The 15,461-nt window shown below is 48.0% G+C and overlaps 1 protein-coding gene across 2 annotated transcripts; it reads right to left on the bottom strand.

The window, feature by feature from the left end:
• Positions 1-3: 3 nt before the first annotated feature.
• On the bottom strand, positions 4-14,064 carry WSB2 (WD repeat and SOCS box containing 2). Of its 2 annotated transcripts, XM_048514287.1 has the most exons (10): positions 13,928-14,064; positions 10,769-10,940; positions 9,580-9,794; positions 7,626-7,760; positions 6,350-6,450; positions 4,817-4,989; positions 2,663-2,776; positions 1,981-2,088; positions 1,053-1,228; positions 4-1,006 (listed from the first exon to the last, which is right to left on the bottom strand). In XM_048514287.1, exons 1-9 carry the CDS (start codon positions 13,995-13,997, stop codon positions 1,066-1,068), a joined length of 1,251 nt encoding a protein of 416 aa, XP_048370244.1. In that variant the 5' UTR covers positions 13,998-14,064; the 3' UTR covers positions 4-1,006; positions 1,053-1,065. The 2 variants fall into 2 exon arrangements, with proteins under 2 accessions (XP_048370244.1, XP_048370243.1); XM_048514286.1 differs by having other exon boundaries at positions 4-1,228.
• Between the last annotated feature and the right edge of the window lie 1,397 nt (positions 14,065-15,461).

The raw sequence follows: 15,461 nt of genomic DNA on the forward strand, positions 1-15,461 counted from the left end.
AGGTAATTTTTTCCATTTATTCGCCCTTTTCCCCCTTGCAAGTGCATCAGTTTTTAGCACCTTGATTTGTCCCATGATCTAGCTCCAGTAGTGTAAAAATAACATCTCCAGCACAAAAAAGTTGCATATCACATTGAAAGCACTGCGGAACAGATGAACCCGGGTTATGCCCGTGATTCTTAAACTTCAGCAAGCAATACTCCCATCACTATTGCTAGAAATTCAAGCTTCCTTCATTAATTCTCATTCACAAGCTGTGTGGGCATACAGAAAGGGGAATTCCGTGGTGTCATATTGAAGCTAAAGCTTTTGCCTCATTACACAGTCTGGGGGTAGAGGAGGGGGTTACGGCTAGACTTTCCCCTTTAGTAAACCTTGAATTCATAGCTGAATGTTCCCTGTTGAAACAAAACTAGATTGTGACAGAAGTCTTAACCCCGTATTTTAGCCTCCGCTCCGCAACCCCAAAGGAGAAAGCTGCCTCAGAATGATATGTCAAGCTCTTGGGATCACATAAATATTTCTGGACAGGATAGTGGCTGCTCTTGTTTTCACCCCAACACCCATGGCTCCAAGGTATGGATTGCTATCAAGGCCACTAAAATTCAGAATGTTTTCAAGTAGGAAAAATCCTCTCCATCTCATTTCCAGCCTTCACTGTGCACAGGAAAGAAAACAGAAACGGCACTTTGTGCACTGTTGATTAACACCTGTCAGCAACTGTCGTTCCCACCTGCAGCCAAAGAAGAGTCCCAAAATGTCTGCGGGTTTCTTTTTTTCAAATCCGTGTAGACAAACTTTAGGCCTGCTCACAGGGTGAGAGCGTCCCAAGTCAAACACGCTGCAAGACAGCTAGTTCTCCTCAGGTGCAAAGGCAACGTAGCCCATAGTAACTGGCACTGCCACAGCTTTTGTCCAGCATTGTCATCCATCAACCCCACACAGGGAAAAATAAAACCGTTGTCCTCTTCGGTCTCACCGAGCCTAGAGTCTCGGGGCTGCAGCTGCCTCTTGCTGGCCAAAGGGAAGTCGACAAGCAGCAGGCTGCAGCTCGAAATAGCAGCTTCACAATGTCCGGTAAGTGAGGAATTCTTTCACCTTTTTGGGGATGGGCAGCGCCAGAACCTGGTAAGTCGTAAGGAAGCGGCGGATGGATTTACGACACAGATGCTTGAGGGAGGACAGGGCTTGCGGGGTGGTCCAAAATTGGACATAGCCATCTCTTGTCCTGTAAGAGAGCAGATGAGGTACAGAATAAGTGAGCTAGTATTGGTTTAGAGACCACCTTTCCACATACCCTTCCAGTTAGACACAGCCTCGAAAGTTGTCACTGATGCAGAAATATGTGTCTAGTTCCATCAGTCAGATTTTGCCAAGAGGGTGTTGTAGTTTTTTACTGATCCCCAAACGGGTTGGTTAGTGACTGCGACCAAACATCTGCATGTTCCACAGACAGAACTATGGAAATAATTTTTGCCCAGCTACCAGATGCCCCATCCAAGCCCCTCACAGTTTCTTTAGAAGAGGAGTTTGGAGTTATACCCGGCTTTTCTCAGTCATAAGAGGGAGTTACAAACTCCTTCCCTTTCCTGCCTCACAAAAGACACCTTGTGAGGTGGACGGGACTGAGAGTGTTCTGAGAGAACTGACTAGCCCAAGGTCACCCTGCAGGCTTCATCTGGAGGAGCAGGGAAACAAACCTAGTTCACCAGATAAGAGCTGCTCATGTGGACGAGTGGGGAATCAAACCTGGCTCTCCAAGTTAGAGTCCTCCATTCTTAACCACTACACCACAATGGCTCTCCAAGTTAAAGATTTAACAGTCAGCTGTTAAGGCCTCTTTCCCCCCTCTGCTTTTGAGAACTGCTCTTGGGGCCTGTCAGTTCAGTTTTAACCACAAAGCAGCCAAATGGGTACACCTTGGCTACGAGCTTCCTCGTGTTGTGGGAGGAGCTTTGTGGCGGCTTGTCCAGAACGTACCCTGTAGCAATAATTCCACCATGGGGGAAGTAGGTGCAACAAAGTCCATTCTTCACCGGGGCAAAGGAAACAGGGCTCCCCAGCTCCAAGGCCCAAATCCTCAGCAACCTAGAAGAGATAGGAGAGGATACAGAAGAGCCATTTTAAAAAACCTGGCTAGCAAAATACTTGAATTTCAGAGAACACTCAGCCGTCCAACCTTGAGTTCTAACGCAAAAAACAAAACAAAACCCAAATAATATTCTCTGTATTTAGCCTCAGGCCAAACAAGGACGCAGACCATTCTTATTTCCATTTTACAATGGGGACAGTGAGTCATTGCAGCTGCTAGCGAGTCCAAGGGAAGAGGTAGCATTGTAGCCTAGCTCTCTCAAATCAAACCCATTCTGCCCCCACCCCAGAGTTTGCTGGATAATCTGGGGACAGTCACCTTAAACTCACATCACAAGGTTCTTGCAATGAAGGAGAAGGGGCTGGAAAAATGGAGCTGCTGATCTGGAATTGCTTCCGTTTTAAATCTGAGCAGTGCTGCTTTAAGGCAAAGGACTTTCACCGACTGATCTTAGCTGGAGCAAAGGCATCTTGGCAGAACACCAACTAAGTCTCCGAGCATCTGCCCTGGGAGTAGAAAAGTTGTGAACTTTACAGCACAAGCCCTTTGCTCTTCCTCCAAAGATCTCACCTGTCATCCGCCACCGTTGCAAGATAAAGTCCTTCAGGGGAGAAGCAGACGGACCGCAAGGAGCTGGCAGGATAGTCACTGCTGTGGTCCAACGATGGCTGCAATGGAATGTGGCTGTGGAGAAAGAAAAGTGGTGGGGGAGGGGAGTTGAGTCTCTTCACGTCCATAGGGACCACCTCTCTGGATTAGGCCAAAAGTCCACCTGGTCCCGCATCATGATGTTTCTGCAGAAGCCTAAAGGTGAGGCCTGAAAATAACACTCATCTCCTGTTCAAGGAGAGGCAAGGGTGTGGTATAGTGGAAGAACATCTGCCTTGCATGCAGGAGGTCCCAGGTTCAAACCCTGCCATTTCCAGCAGAATGAACAGATAGAAGAACATGAGAAAGAGACACTGGAAAATGGCTGCTACTCGGGGTGGACAATATTGATTAAAACAGAACAATAGTTTGACTCCATCTAAGAGTGCTTCAGGTGTTTGAGGGCCTTCCGGCAACTAGAATTCAGAAACTGTCTCTGAGCAGTTGCCAATAGCCAATCACAAACCAGTCCTCCATAAATTTGTCTTATTTCCTTTAAAAGTCAGCAGCCGCCACAACATTCTGGGGCAGCAAATTTCACACATTCACTTACACGTTGGGTGACAAGGTCCTTTCAATTTCTCCTCTGTCCATTTCTTGAAAACCCTCTGGGGTCCCGTCCCCCCCAAGTCAGCTGCAAGTTGACAGAACTTGACCTACTTGACACACATGCATCTTGAATCTACAGCTAACCAGTTCATTCTTTGGTTCTTGTGTGGAGAGGAAGAAGGATTTCTCCGTCTACTTTATTCACACCGTTTATGATTTTAGAAACTTCTTCCCAGTCTCTCTCCTTAAAGCACTGCTTGTTAAGAAATAGTCTTTAAAACGTGGAATTATAAGTAAGCCTCTGTGATTATGTTGATTGTCTTCTTTTCCCCTTAGGCCGGGACTACACAATTACAATTTTCCATGTCAGGATGGGATCTTCTCCCAACGTGACTCATTTTTCCTGCAGTTACACAACAGCTGTGGGAAACTTGCTTCCCCCAAAAAGGACCTCAGTGAAAGGGGCTTAATTCTCTTCCCCAACATTTTCCCAACTTGAAATGGCCTTGGAGAGCGTTATTTGCCCCTTGCCAGGGCTGCAAGTCCTGTGACTAAACCTTGAGCTGATTCCCAGAGAAGGGTAGCATGTAATTCAGAAGACATTCTTTTTGAGATGGAGGACCCAAGGCCCCACCTAGTGACAGATCAGCAAACTACAGCTAGGTTAGGGGTAACAATCAAAGCACCTTAAACTTCTCAACTCATTGAGCCAACAGGGACACCCGGGGTTAACTTCTGGAACTAAGAATATCAGGGATCCTGCTCCCATGAAGACTGCTGCCTGAAATCTATGGCCCCTTCCGCACACACAAAATAATGTGTTTTCAAACCACTTTCACAATTGTTTGCAAGTGGATTTTGCTATTCCGCACAGCTTCAAAGTGCACTGAAAGCAGTTTGAAAGTGCATTATTCTACATGTGTGGAATGAGCCTATGAGAGAAGTAACAGAGCTACTGTCCTGCTTTACAACCTCTGGGGCTCAGCTGACGCCATTCAAGCCAGCATGATGCAGTGGTTAGGAGCAGGTGGATTCTAATCTGGATAACTGGGTTTGATTCCCCACTCCCCCACCTGAGTGGCAGAGGCTTATCTGGTGACTCAGATGTTTTTTCTGCACTCCTAAGTTCCTTGGGCTGGTCACAGTTCTCTCTGAACTCTCTCAGCCCCACCTACCTAACCACGTGTCTGTTGTGGGGAGAGGAAGGGGAAGGAGCTTGTAAGCCACCTTGAGTCTCCTTACAGGAAAGAAAGGTGGGGTATAAATCCAAACTCTTCTCTTCTTCTTTTAAAAGTGAAGCTTTCTCCTTAAAGTAAGGTGGGTTTAAATAACACAGCTGAGACTGGGAAATATGTTGTTCCAGTCAAAAATTGGAGCCAACCTGCAGTACGTGTAAATTCAAGTTGGGAGATCCAATCCCAGCCCTTAGGTCAAAACTGGAAAAAGGCACCCCAAATGCAACCAGATGGGCACTCTTGAAACACACACACACTCCTTCAGAGCCTAGAGGTCTGTCACCTCGCTTACCAGAGGGATCTCAATTGCTCCCCCGTACAGGGGTCCCAGAGGATCACAGTGGCATCATAGGAGGCAGTTGCAAGGACAGCAGAGTCTGGCGAGAACTCACATGATACGACACAGCCCTGGTGGCCTTCCAGCTTCCTCAGAAGGCTGTAGGAGCGCATACTCCACAGGAGGGCCTGCAAATGAGAAAGAGGAAGGGAATCAACCAGAGGTGGGATCCAGCAGGTTCTCACAGGTTCCCAAGAGTAGGTTACTAATTTTTTGTGTGTGCTGAGAGGGGGTTACTAATTGGTGATTTTGCCACGGGATTTTTGCCTTAGTTACGCCCCTCCTCTCAGCAGTAGTGCGCAGAACTTGAAGCAGTCTAGCAGGAGGTGCACCGGCGTGCATGGCAACCTGCGCCTGCATACATTCGTTTCCCACCCAGGGACTGGCGCAGTGGCTGCGTCCTTGCCACAGCCCCGCCCAGCAATGCCTTGCACCCCGGAATGTCCGGCCATGCCCCCATTGTGCCCCGCCCAACCCCATTGGTGCTACGCCACAGTTTGAATCCCACCACTATGGGAACCTGTTACTAAAATTTTTGGATCCCACCACTGGAATCAACCCTGTGAATTGGGGGTGGAGATGGTTAGAAGGACCTGGCCTGGATGGCCCAGGTTAGTCTAATCTCAGAAGCTGAGCAGGGTTGGCCCTGACGAGTAACTGGATAGGAGACCACCAAGGAATATCAGAGTCTCAATGTAGAGGGAGGCAACAGCAAACCAACTCTGAACATCTCTCGCCATATGTGTATCATAAGGTGACACTTTATACACACACACAGTTAGAAGGCAGAATCAGCACACCAATGTATACCAGGCAGGCAAAACTCCTTTCTTAAAATCTGCTACTGGAGTTTATTTCAGAGATGCCCGGGATTGAACCTGTATCGTTCTGCATTCAAAGCAGGTACTCTGCCACTAAGCCACAGCCTGTCTTGCTCCTTGGCAAACCTAGCAAGCTGCCATATGTAGAGAATCAAGGTTCTAGTCTAGTTAGCTTCGAAGAAGAGTTTGGATTTATATCCCCCCTTTCTCTCCTGTAGGAGACTCAAAGGGGCTTACAATCTCCTTGCCCTTCCCCCTTCACAACAAACACCCTGTGAGGTGGGTGGGGCTGAGAGAGCTCTGAAGAACTGTGACTAGCCCAAGGTCACCCAGCTGGTGTATGTGGGAGTGCACAAGCTAATCTGAATTCCCCAGATAAGCCTCCACAGCTCAGGTGGCAGAGCGGGGAATCAAACCCGGTTCCTCCAGATAAGAGTGCACCTGCTCTTAGCCACTACGCCACTGCTGCTCCTTAGCAGCATCTCCAGTGACTGGCAATGGCCCTCCAGGTCCTCCAATACAGAAAGGTTCTTCCCCTGTTAGCTTTTGTCAATGCTGAGGAATGAACTTGGGACCTTCTATATGCAGAATTATGCCCTCTATAACCCAGCCAAAGCCAGGCCAGCCGCTGCTGCTCCACCACCTTCCCGTGGCAGACAAGGCTCACCGACTTCTCTCCAGCTGCTGAACACAACATGTTGCCGTCGGGGGAGATGCAGCAGCAGTAAACCCACTGCACATGGCCGGATAGCACCTGCAGTTGCTTTCCTGCAGAAAAATGGGAAACAATGCAGTATTGGAACAGCTTTGCCTTTTGATCATGCAGGAAAACGCATCTCGTTATTCCCAAACCACGCTCTTTTCCCTGCGATAATAAGGATCAATTAAAAACCTGTATTAACTGGTCAAGTCCTTCCCTAATAAAAAGAGCTGTGTCTTCTTTTCAAAAGTCATTAAGAAGAAAAGCTTGGATTTATACCCCGCTTTTCTCAACCCTAAGGACGCTCAAAAGTGTCTTATAAACTCCTTCCATTCCTTCCCCCGCAACAAGCTTGTAAGGTAAGTTCCTGCCCAATAAAAAAGAATGTCATCTTCTTCTGAAAAGCCTTTGCCTTTGGAAAGTTTGCTGCTTGTTCTGCCAGTTAAGAATCAAATACCTAGACCAGTGATGGCGAACCTTTTTGAGACTGAGTGCCCAAATTGCAACCCAAACCCCACTTATTTATCGCAAAGTGCCAATCCAGCAATTTAACCTGAATGCTGAAGTTTTAGTTTAGAAAAAAACGGTTGGCTCCCCCTTCCTCTGCCCCACCCGCTGAGCAGGGGCCAGTCTGCTCTAGCCTCCAGCAAGTCCCACGCACACCACTCTGTGCCTCTCTAGCATCTCTCTGCCTCCCTCTGCTCCCCCCGAAGAAGTCTCTGAGAGGTATCTTATATAGGTGCAGTAAGGTTTCTTCTGCAGGGCAGCTAATGAGGAAAATTCTCGTAGGGCTGAATAGTAAAGATTCCTATATTTAGTACAAATTACATAACTCACCACAGGCCAACTGTTTCCTTTTTAGGATTCATATACTGTCAAAGAGGGTCACTTTAGGTTGAAGGTGAATTTTAAGAAAAGAGTAGAAGAGGAGGAGTTTGGATTTATATCTCGCCTTTCTCTCCTGTAAGGAGACTCAAGGTGTCTTACAAGCTCCTTTCCCTTCCTCTCCTCCCAACAGACACCTTGTAAGGTAGGTGGGGCTGAGAGAGTTCAGAGAGAACGGCGACTAGCCCAAGGTCACCCCAGCAGGCTTCATGTGAAGGAGCAGGAAAATCTGGTTCACCAGATAAGAATCTGTGTGGAAGAGTGGGGAATCAAACCTGTTCTCTAGATCAGAGTCCACCAGCTCTTAACCCCTTCGCCACGCTGGAACATAACCCAGTTCCATCTCACAAGGCCGTACCATTCCGGTCCAGGTCCCAGACACGCAGGGTCTTATCTCGGGAAGCAGAGACAAGGATGGAGCAGCTCTCGCTGGGCGCAAAGCTTAGGTCCCTCACAACATCCTGGTGTCCCAAAAGGCTGAACAACAAACATCCTGCAAACGATAGGACATGGGGTAAGCCCAAAAGGCGGAAGAGGCAGCAGGGTTTGGAGAAGCAGGACAATCTATGAAATTAATGTGCTACGTCCAAAACAATATAAGATTCACAAACACGGGTGGCACATAGGAGATATAATAGTTTGATAAGTCTTATTATGGAGATATAATAGTTTGATAAGTCTAATAGCCAACAATTTGGCATACTTTACAAGAAACTAACAGGTAATATAAATTGCTTGAGCCAGCGCCTATGTGCCATGCATGTTTGGAGAAGCAGGACAAAGAACAGGTGGGAAGGCAGGGGCTGATTTGCGTCCACAAAAAAGACTGGAGGGGTCTTTTTATAGCAAGCTAAATGGGTTGCAGATCTATCAGACACAGGAGGAGAAAGGGGAAAGTTTATTCAGCCGCACACACAACAGACCGGAGCAACAACAAAACAGCTGACAATGGGGCCTTCCGTCAAGCCACTCTGTGTAAAATCTCCTACAGCCCAAACTCAAGCATCTTCAGTTCTGCTCCACTGTATTGTGGAAAAACCTGCAAAGCCGTACGCTCAGAGTAAGGCACAATTTCACGAGAGGGCTCTTGGTTAGACGCGGTCGTGGATTCTGGCGGTGGTTGGCAAGGCACTCATTTCTAAATTGGTGCAAATTGGTCTTTTTCCCATCAACAATGTTAAAAGCCTTGAATCCTCCACAGGCTTCAAAATGTGTCATAACTAAACAAATTTGGAGTATTTTTTTAACCTGGCCTTTCCTCCAAGAATCGTGGGCAGTGGTTTCCTCCCTCCTTTTAGTCTATCCCCACAACAACCCTGTGAGGTGGATTGAGCTGAGAATGTGCGACTGGCCCAGAGGCACCTATAAGCTTCGTGGCAGAGAGAGGATTTGAACCTGGGTCTCTCTGGTCCTGCCCCCAAATCCTAGCGGCCATTTTCGCTAGGCTACCGCAGCATTCAGTGGAAGAGAAAACCATTCATCTTCTTCCCGATGAGTATCGCTATGCCACCTGTATGACGTCACTGGCGCCGAGAAGATTGGTGCCAAATTCTCGACCCGTTGCGATCTATGTCATGCCCTGGTTCTGACAATTTTAAAAACTGTTTTCAACTGAATCATCTTCAAGGTGTGGGTATTGACCTTTAAGGCCTTACGCGGCCTGGGACCCTCGTACCTTCGGGACTGCATTACCCCATATGTCCCAGGTCGACCTCTGCGTTCAGCAGAGGCCAATTTACTGGAGATCCCTGGCCCCTCAATGACGCGGCTGGCCCCCACTTGGGCCAGGGCCTTTACAGCTCTGGCGCCGGCCTGGTGGAACACTCTCCCTCCAGCTGTCCGGGCCCCTGCGGAACCTTGGAGAGTTCCGCAGGGCCTGTAAGACCGAGTTGTTCCCCCGGGCCTTTGGAGAGACCAGCCGCTGAGGGTGCCCTGCCCCCCCCCCCCCCCGCTCTACAGGGGTCCCTAACATCATTGGGACCCATAATTCTTTTTCTGGGAGGGTTGCATACGGGTTTCGTGGGACACTGTTTTAGAACGTGATTGTTTTTAACTTATATGTGTGTTTTTATATATGATATTATATTGTTCACCGCCCTGAGCCCTTCAGGGATAGGGTGGTATATTAAATCAAACAAACAAACAAACAAACAAACAAACAAACAAACCTTGCTATATTTTATTTTATTTTATTTATTACTGCTGGGGTAGTTGTTTTTGTTATATTGTTTTGGCCTTATACAATAAATTATACCTACCTACCTACCAAAACTCTAACCATCACACCACACTGGCCTCCCTTAAATATATACCTGTCTCCACCTGCCAGACTTTAATCTGTCCATCGTTCAGTCCCGTAGCAAGAACCAAGCAGGGGACATGTCTTCTGGAGCCAGGAGGGAGCCATGGGCTAAATGCCAGGCCCCAGACAATCTGACCACACTCCAATATCTTCTCCTTTGTCCCTCCTCGGCCCCTGCCTTCACCTTTGCCACAGTGGCTCTTGCGCTCCCGTGCTGTGCAATTCCTGCGGAAACAGAAAGGGGGAGGCCTGTCAAGGATCTGGAAAGACCACACTGCTTCACATCTAGCTCCTTCTCCTGTATAAAGACAAGAGAACACCCTCTTCCCTGATCCACTGGCAAAGAACCCAGACTGTGTCAAGCAATCACAAGCCACATGTTAGAAATACAAACCTCTAAATAAATGGGCAACCCAGTCAATCTTCAGCCTCAGTTCCCTATCCGGATGTGAGGGCGATCTGGCTGCGACATCTGTCACCCCATTGATCGCCAGGGTTGATTCGGCTGATCTGGCTGGCTAGGCGGGTGTCCCCTACCTCCCTCACCGCTCCATGTGCGCCCCTCCCGAAGCTGCACGCTCGGTGGAAGAGGACGACCATCCCAGATAGAAGGAGTGTACCGTTCTTCGGTCAAGGGCATACAATAGCTGCGCTCCCCTGCTAGAACCTCCAAACAAGCTCAAGGTCCAAGTTCCCTATCCATACAATGGGAACAATCATAACCAACTACATTGGCTGATTGCCAGGATAAAGAAGAGAAGAGGAAGAGTTTGGATTTATACCATACCTTTCTCTCCTGTAAGAAGACTCAAGGTGGCCTACAAGCTCATTTCCCTTCCTCTCCCCACAACAGACACCTGGTGAGGTAGGTGGGGCTGAGAGAGTTCCAAAGAACTGTGACTAGCCCAAGGTCACCCAGCAGGAACGTAGGAGTGCAGAAACACATCTGGTTCACCAGATAAGCCTCTGCCACTCAGGTGGAAGCGTGGGGAATCAAACCTGGTTCTCCGGACTAAGAACACCTGCTCTTAACTACTATATCAAGCTGGCTCTCTAAAGAAGAATCATTACTAGGTGCATGCACCATCTTTTCCTATTCTTTCTTGGGTTTGAGTTTAATGCTCCTGGAAATTTTTGAAAACCCCCCCCAAAAGCCAAATCGGCATATCAGCCGAAGGGACACGCATGGGTATACTCACGGCTCAGACTCCTCCAAAGGCCAAGGGAGCAGCTTGACCATACAGTGTCCTTGAGACCAAGCAAACCAAGCGCCATCTGGGGAGAAGGCCACACTCCATGTCTCGCAAGTGGATTTCCAAAAGAATGGCGGGGGCTGCCCGGGCTTCAGTTCAGCCACTAGGAGAGTCTCGCCTAGAAAAGGAGACACGAGGTTTTCAAAGCTGGACACGGCCTTATTCAAGTTGGAACCATAAACAGCAAAACTCACCTGCAAAACAGGTTAACTATCATTTAGGCTAACTTGAACTGGTTTGCCTGCAGCCTTTAGACACGAGGCTGAAAACCAGCTTGCAGGTCAACCGGGAAGGATACCGACAGCCATTACTCGCTTTTGGATTATGCAAACAAATAATATTTTTGTCCTCATCTTCTTCCAACAAGCTCACTGCAGCTTACATGGAAGTTCCCCTTCTCCACTGTATCTCCACCCAGGGGCATACTGCCCAGGGGGACATATGGGGCCAAATGTCCCTGCATTGCAGCCATTTAGTCACCTGGGGAGGGGATCACCCCCATACCCCTCCTCCTTTTCCCCTGGGTTCATACATTGACCTGGTGCAAAAAAAAACACTGTTTGGTCATGGTGGGGGAGGCGGCTGCCCATACCGAGGGTGGAAAGTGGAGCAGAAAACTCAGATTTTTGTTGGCCAACAATATTTATACCAAAATGGGTCCTCAAATCTGTCCACAGCGGAGCAAAGAGAGTTTGCACGACTCAAATGTATAAACATTACGGGCCACTTGGAATTCTGCATTCAGTAACCAAAATATCTACGCTGCAAGCTTAGAACAGCCACCAAAACCATCTCAGCAGCTCAGTAGTTTTTCAAATCAAAATGTACAAAAAGACATTCATCACTCCTCTCCATTATATTTTTAGCTACGTTAATTTAGTACCTGTGGTGCGAAAGATGCCCACAGTCCCAATTAAACCCAATCAGAATAGAATTCAATTTAAACAGTGTGAACTTTTCCTATCATTGCTCAACCTCAGCACAAAGACAGAGAGTGAGAGACAGAAAAAGATAGGATCCCCAGTATAATATCTGAAAGCTGAATGTTAAAGAAACTGGATTTCTGAAGAAGAAGAAGAGGAGGAGGAGGAGTTTGGATTTATATCCCCCCTTTCTCTCCTGTAGGAGACTCAAAGGGGCTTACAATCTCTTTGCCCTTCCCCCCTCACAACAAACACCCTGTGAGGTAGGTGGACTGAAAGAGCTCCGAAGAACTGTGACTAGCCCAAAGTCACCCAGCTGGCATGTGTGGGAGTGTACAGGCTAATCTGAATTCCCCAGATAAGCCTCCACAGCTCAGGTGGCAGAGCGGGGAATCAAACCCAGTTCCTCCAGATTAGATACACGAGCTCTTAACCTCCTATGCCACTTTCAATATAATTTTTGAACTCTGAAGGCTGAATGTTACAGAAACCAGAAAAGTGGCAAAAGCCCTAACATCTAGGGGTGTCAACAGAGATCACTTCACCTGGAGAAATGGCCACTTAGGAAGTTGGACCTCATTGAAATTCCTTCAGTTTCCAAGCCCTGCCTTGCTCAGGCTCTACCCCCAAAACTTCCAGGTATTTATCAACCTAGAACTAGCAATTTTACCAACGCCTTTTGCAAACAGAGGCCCTTCCCATCTCTAGAACTCATTTCACTGGACTCTGTTAAACGGTAACGTTAAGCAGCAATAGGGGAAAACCAACAGGAGTCTAGCAGCACTGGAGAAGTGAAGGTTGAGGCGGGACACAATAGCTACCGGTATGTTTAAATATTTGAAGGGATGTCATGTCAAAAAGAGAGCAAGCTTGTTTTCTGCTGCCTCAGAGACTTGGACACAGAGTAAAACTTGGACACAGATTCAAGGTGCAGGAAAAGAGAGCCCACCTAAATATTGGGAAGAACTTTCTGTCAGGGCTGATCAATAATGGTGTCTCCTTCTTTGGAGGTTTTTAAAGAGAGGCTGGACAGCCATTGGTCAAGAGTGCTTTGATTGTGTGTTCCTGCATGGCAGGGGGTTGGACTTGATGGCCCTTGGGGTCTCTTCCAACTCTATGATTCTAATAAAATATTTTTTAAAAAACAGGAGAAATCTGGAGGTTGGGCACCGCCAGCATTTCACAGAGAGGCTCCATGGTGCAACATTCAAATCTAACTTGGAAAACGCACAGCTGGTTGAGCAAAGATGCTGGACTGATGAATATAAGTAAAGGAGTTGATAATAAAACTGCAAGGATTGTCATGCCCTTATATAAAGCAGTGGTGCGACCGCACTTGGAGTACTGTGTCCAGTTCTGGTCGCCACATCTCAAAAAGGATATTGAAGAGACAGAAAAAGTGCAGAGAAGGGCAATGAGGATGATTGCGGGATTGGAGCACCTTCCTTATGAGGAGAGGCTGCAGCGTTTGGGACTCTTTAGTTTGGAGAGGAGACATCTGAGGGGGGATACGATTGAAGTCTATAAAATTATGCATGGGGTAGAAAATGTTGACAGAGAGACATTTTTTTCTCTCTTTCTCACAATACTAGAACCAGGGGGCATTCATTGAAAATGCTGGGGGGGAATAATTAGGACTAATAAAAGGAAACATTTTTTCACGCAACATATGATTGGTGTTTGGAATATGCTGCCACAGGAGGTGGTGATGGCCACTAACCTGGATAGCTTTAAAAGGGGCTTGGCCAGATTTATGGAGGAGAAGTCGATCTATGGCTACCAATCTTGACCCAATCTTGATCTGAGATTGCAGACCAGGTGCTCGGGAGCAGCAGCAGCAGCAGGCCATTGCTTTCACCTCCTATATGTGAGCTCCCAAAGGCACCTGGTGGCCACTGCGAGTGGCAGAGTGCTGGACTAGATGGACTCCGGTCTGATCCAGCAGGCTTGTTTCTTATGTTCTTATGTTCTTAAAGGGGACGGATGGAGTAAGGCAATGTTAAAAGGGAGAGGAAAACCGCAACCCCACTCTCCCCCACACTTCCAGTTCCTGGCTACATCTCCACTACGCACAGTTCAGGCTGGGGGAGAGACCTGGTGGCAGAGGAAGGAAGGAAGGAAGGAAGGAAGGAAGGAAGGAAGAAGGAAGGAAGGAAGGAAGGAAGCCAAGCCAGTCGCTCACCCTCCACTGGCGTCTCCTCCTTCCCCACGAGCGCGCAGTGCCGGCGAGGGTCCCCCGGAGGCGTCTCCATGCGGCTGGCATCAGGACGCGTTTGCGGCTTGCGGTGCGCCCAACAGCCCCGCTTCCTCTTCCCGTTCCTGACCTCAAGCGGTCACATGACAAGGCTATTGCGGGAGGGGGCGAAGGGGGCGGGATGCGGGGCTGGGCTGGAGGCGGGGAGGAGAGCGCCGCTGGGCGCACAGCTGGGGCTGGCAAGCCTGTTCCTGACCAACGCACTGTTGTTTGTGCGGATCATGGCGCAGAGAGGTAAATAGCACTACTGCAGCCCGGGCTCTGCTACCAGCCTGGGTTTGATTGATCCCAACGCAAGTGGGTGCCAGGTGTGCTCTCTGTTCCACAGAAAGGTGACAGTAGGCGTGTGTATTCCTCCGCCACAGAACAAAGCAAACCTTACCTTCTTTGTTGTAGAACGCTCCACCTGGGTGACGGTGTCTGCCTAACCCTGCTCCCCCCTATCCGTGTGAAAGTAAAATACGTTTTGGCGTAAATGCTCTTGTATCAAAGGGCCCTGTTCAGTAAATGTATTTGGGTGCTTAAGTGCCACCCTGTCACTTCCAACTTACTATGAATTTCCAGCTGCTTTCATCTTTCCCTAAAGTTATTTTCTTTTCCAGTGACTTTTTTGTTATTTAATTATTAGTCATTTATTGGTAAATTTGTATCCGTCCATTTCCCATTTAGTAAATTTGTTTTCATCCCAAGGTCCTCATGGTGGTTCTCGTCTTTTTGATTTTACCTTCACAGCCCAGCAAGATGAGTTAGGCTAAAAAGGAGTGTTTCATGGCTGAGTGGGGATTTGAGCCAAGGACTCCAGTGCTCCCAATCCAACACGCTAACCACTACACAGAACTGCCCACGTGGGGCTCTTCTCAGTGCTGTCTTTGCAGCCTAGGCACATCACAACTACATGAGCAAAAACTCAGATGCTTTCTTTTCTTATCATGATCCAATCACCTTTACTTAGCCTAACCTACCTGAAGGGGGTGTTGTAAGGGAAGCATGGGGAGGGGGAGAGAAAACCCCAAGTTCCTTGGCAGAAAGGTGGGGAAGAGTGGCTGCATATTTACACCAGTAAGGTAAACACCTATATAGGAAGACCCCCCCCCCCCCACACCCACTAATCCCTGGCGAGTAAACTCGAGAGAGGAGCTCCAGCCCAGAACTAGAGGCCAGCCTTTGCATGCAAATCATTCCAATGTCAGTCTCTCACTTCTCTAGCAAAGAGATTTCAGGGACCAAAGCTGAGAAATCTCTCTGGCTGGCAAATTGGGACAAGGAACATTCTGATGCACGTGTTATTCTGTGTGTTCACATCTTCTGCTGTGTAGTCTTGTTGTGAAGGACGCATTATGTAATGGATATTTTTGGAACATTTTGACACTATACAAAATGGCAGGTTGCATTTCTAATTACTTTTGCAAGTGTGTTAATTGGAGTAAGCATTTACATGTTTGGTTCATCCCAGCTGAAGATT

The sequence above is a fragment of the Sphaerodactylus townsendi genome, linkage group LG13 (assembly GCF_021028975.2).
Source record: "Sphaerodactylus townsendi isolate TG3544 linkage group LG13, MPM_Stown_v2.3, whole genome shotgun sequence".
Classification (NCBI taxonomy): Eukaryota; Metazoa; Chordata; class Lepidosauria; order Squamata; family Sphaerodactylidae; genus Sphaerodactylus; species Sphaerodactylus townsendi.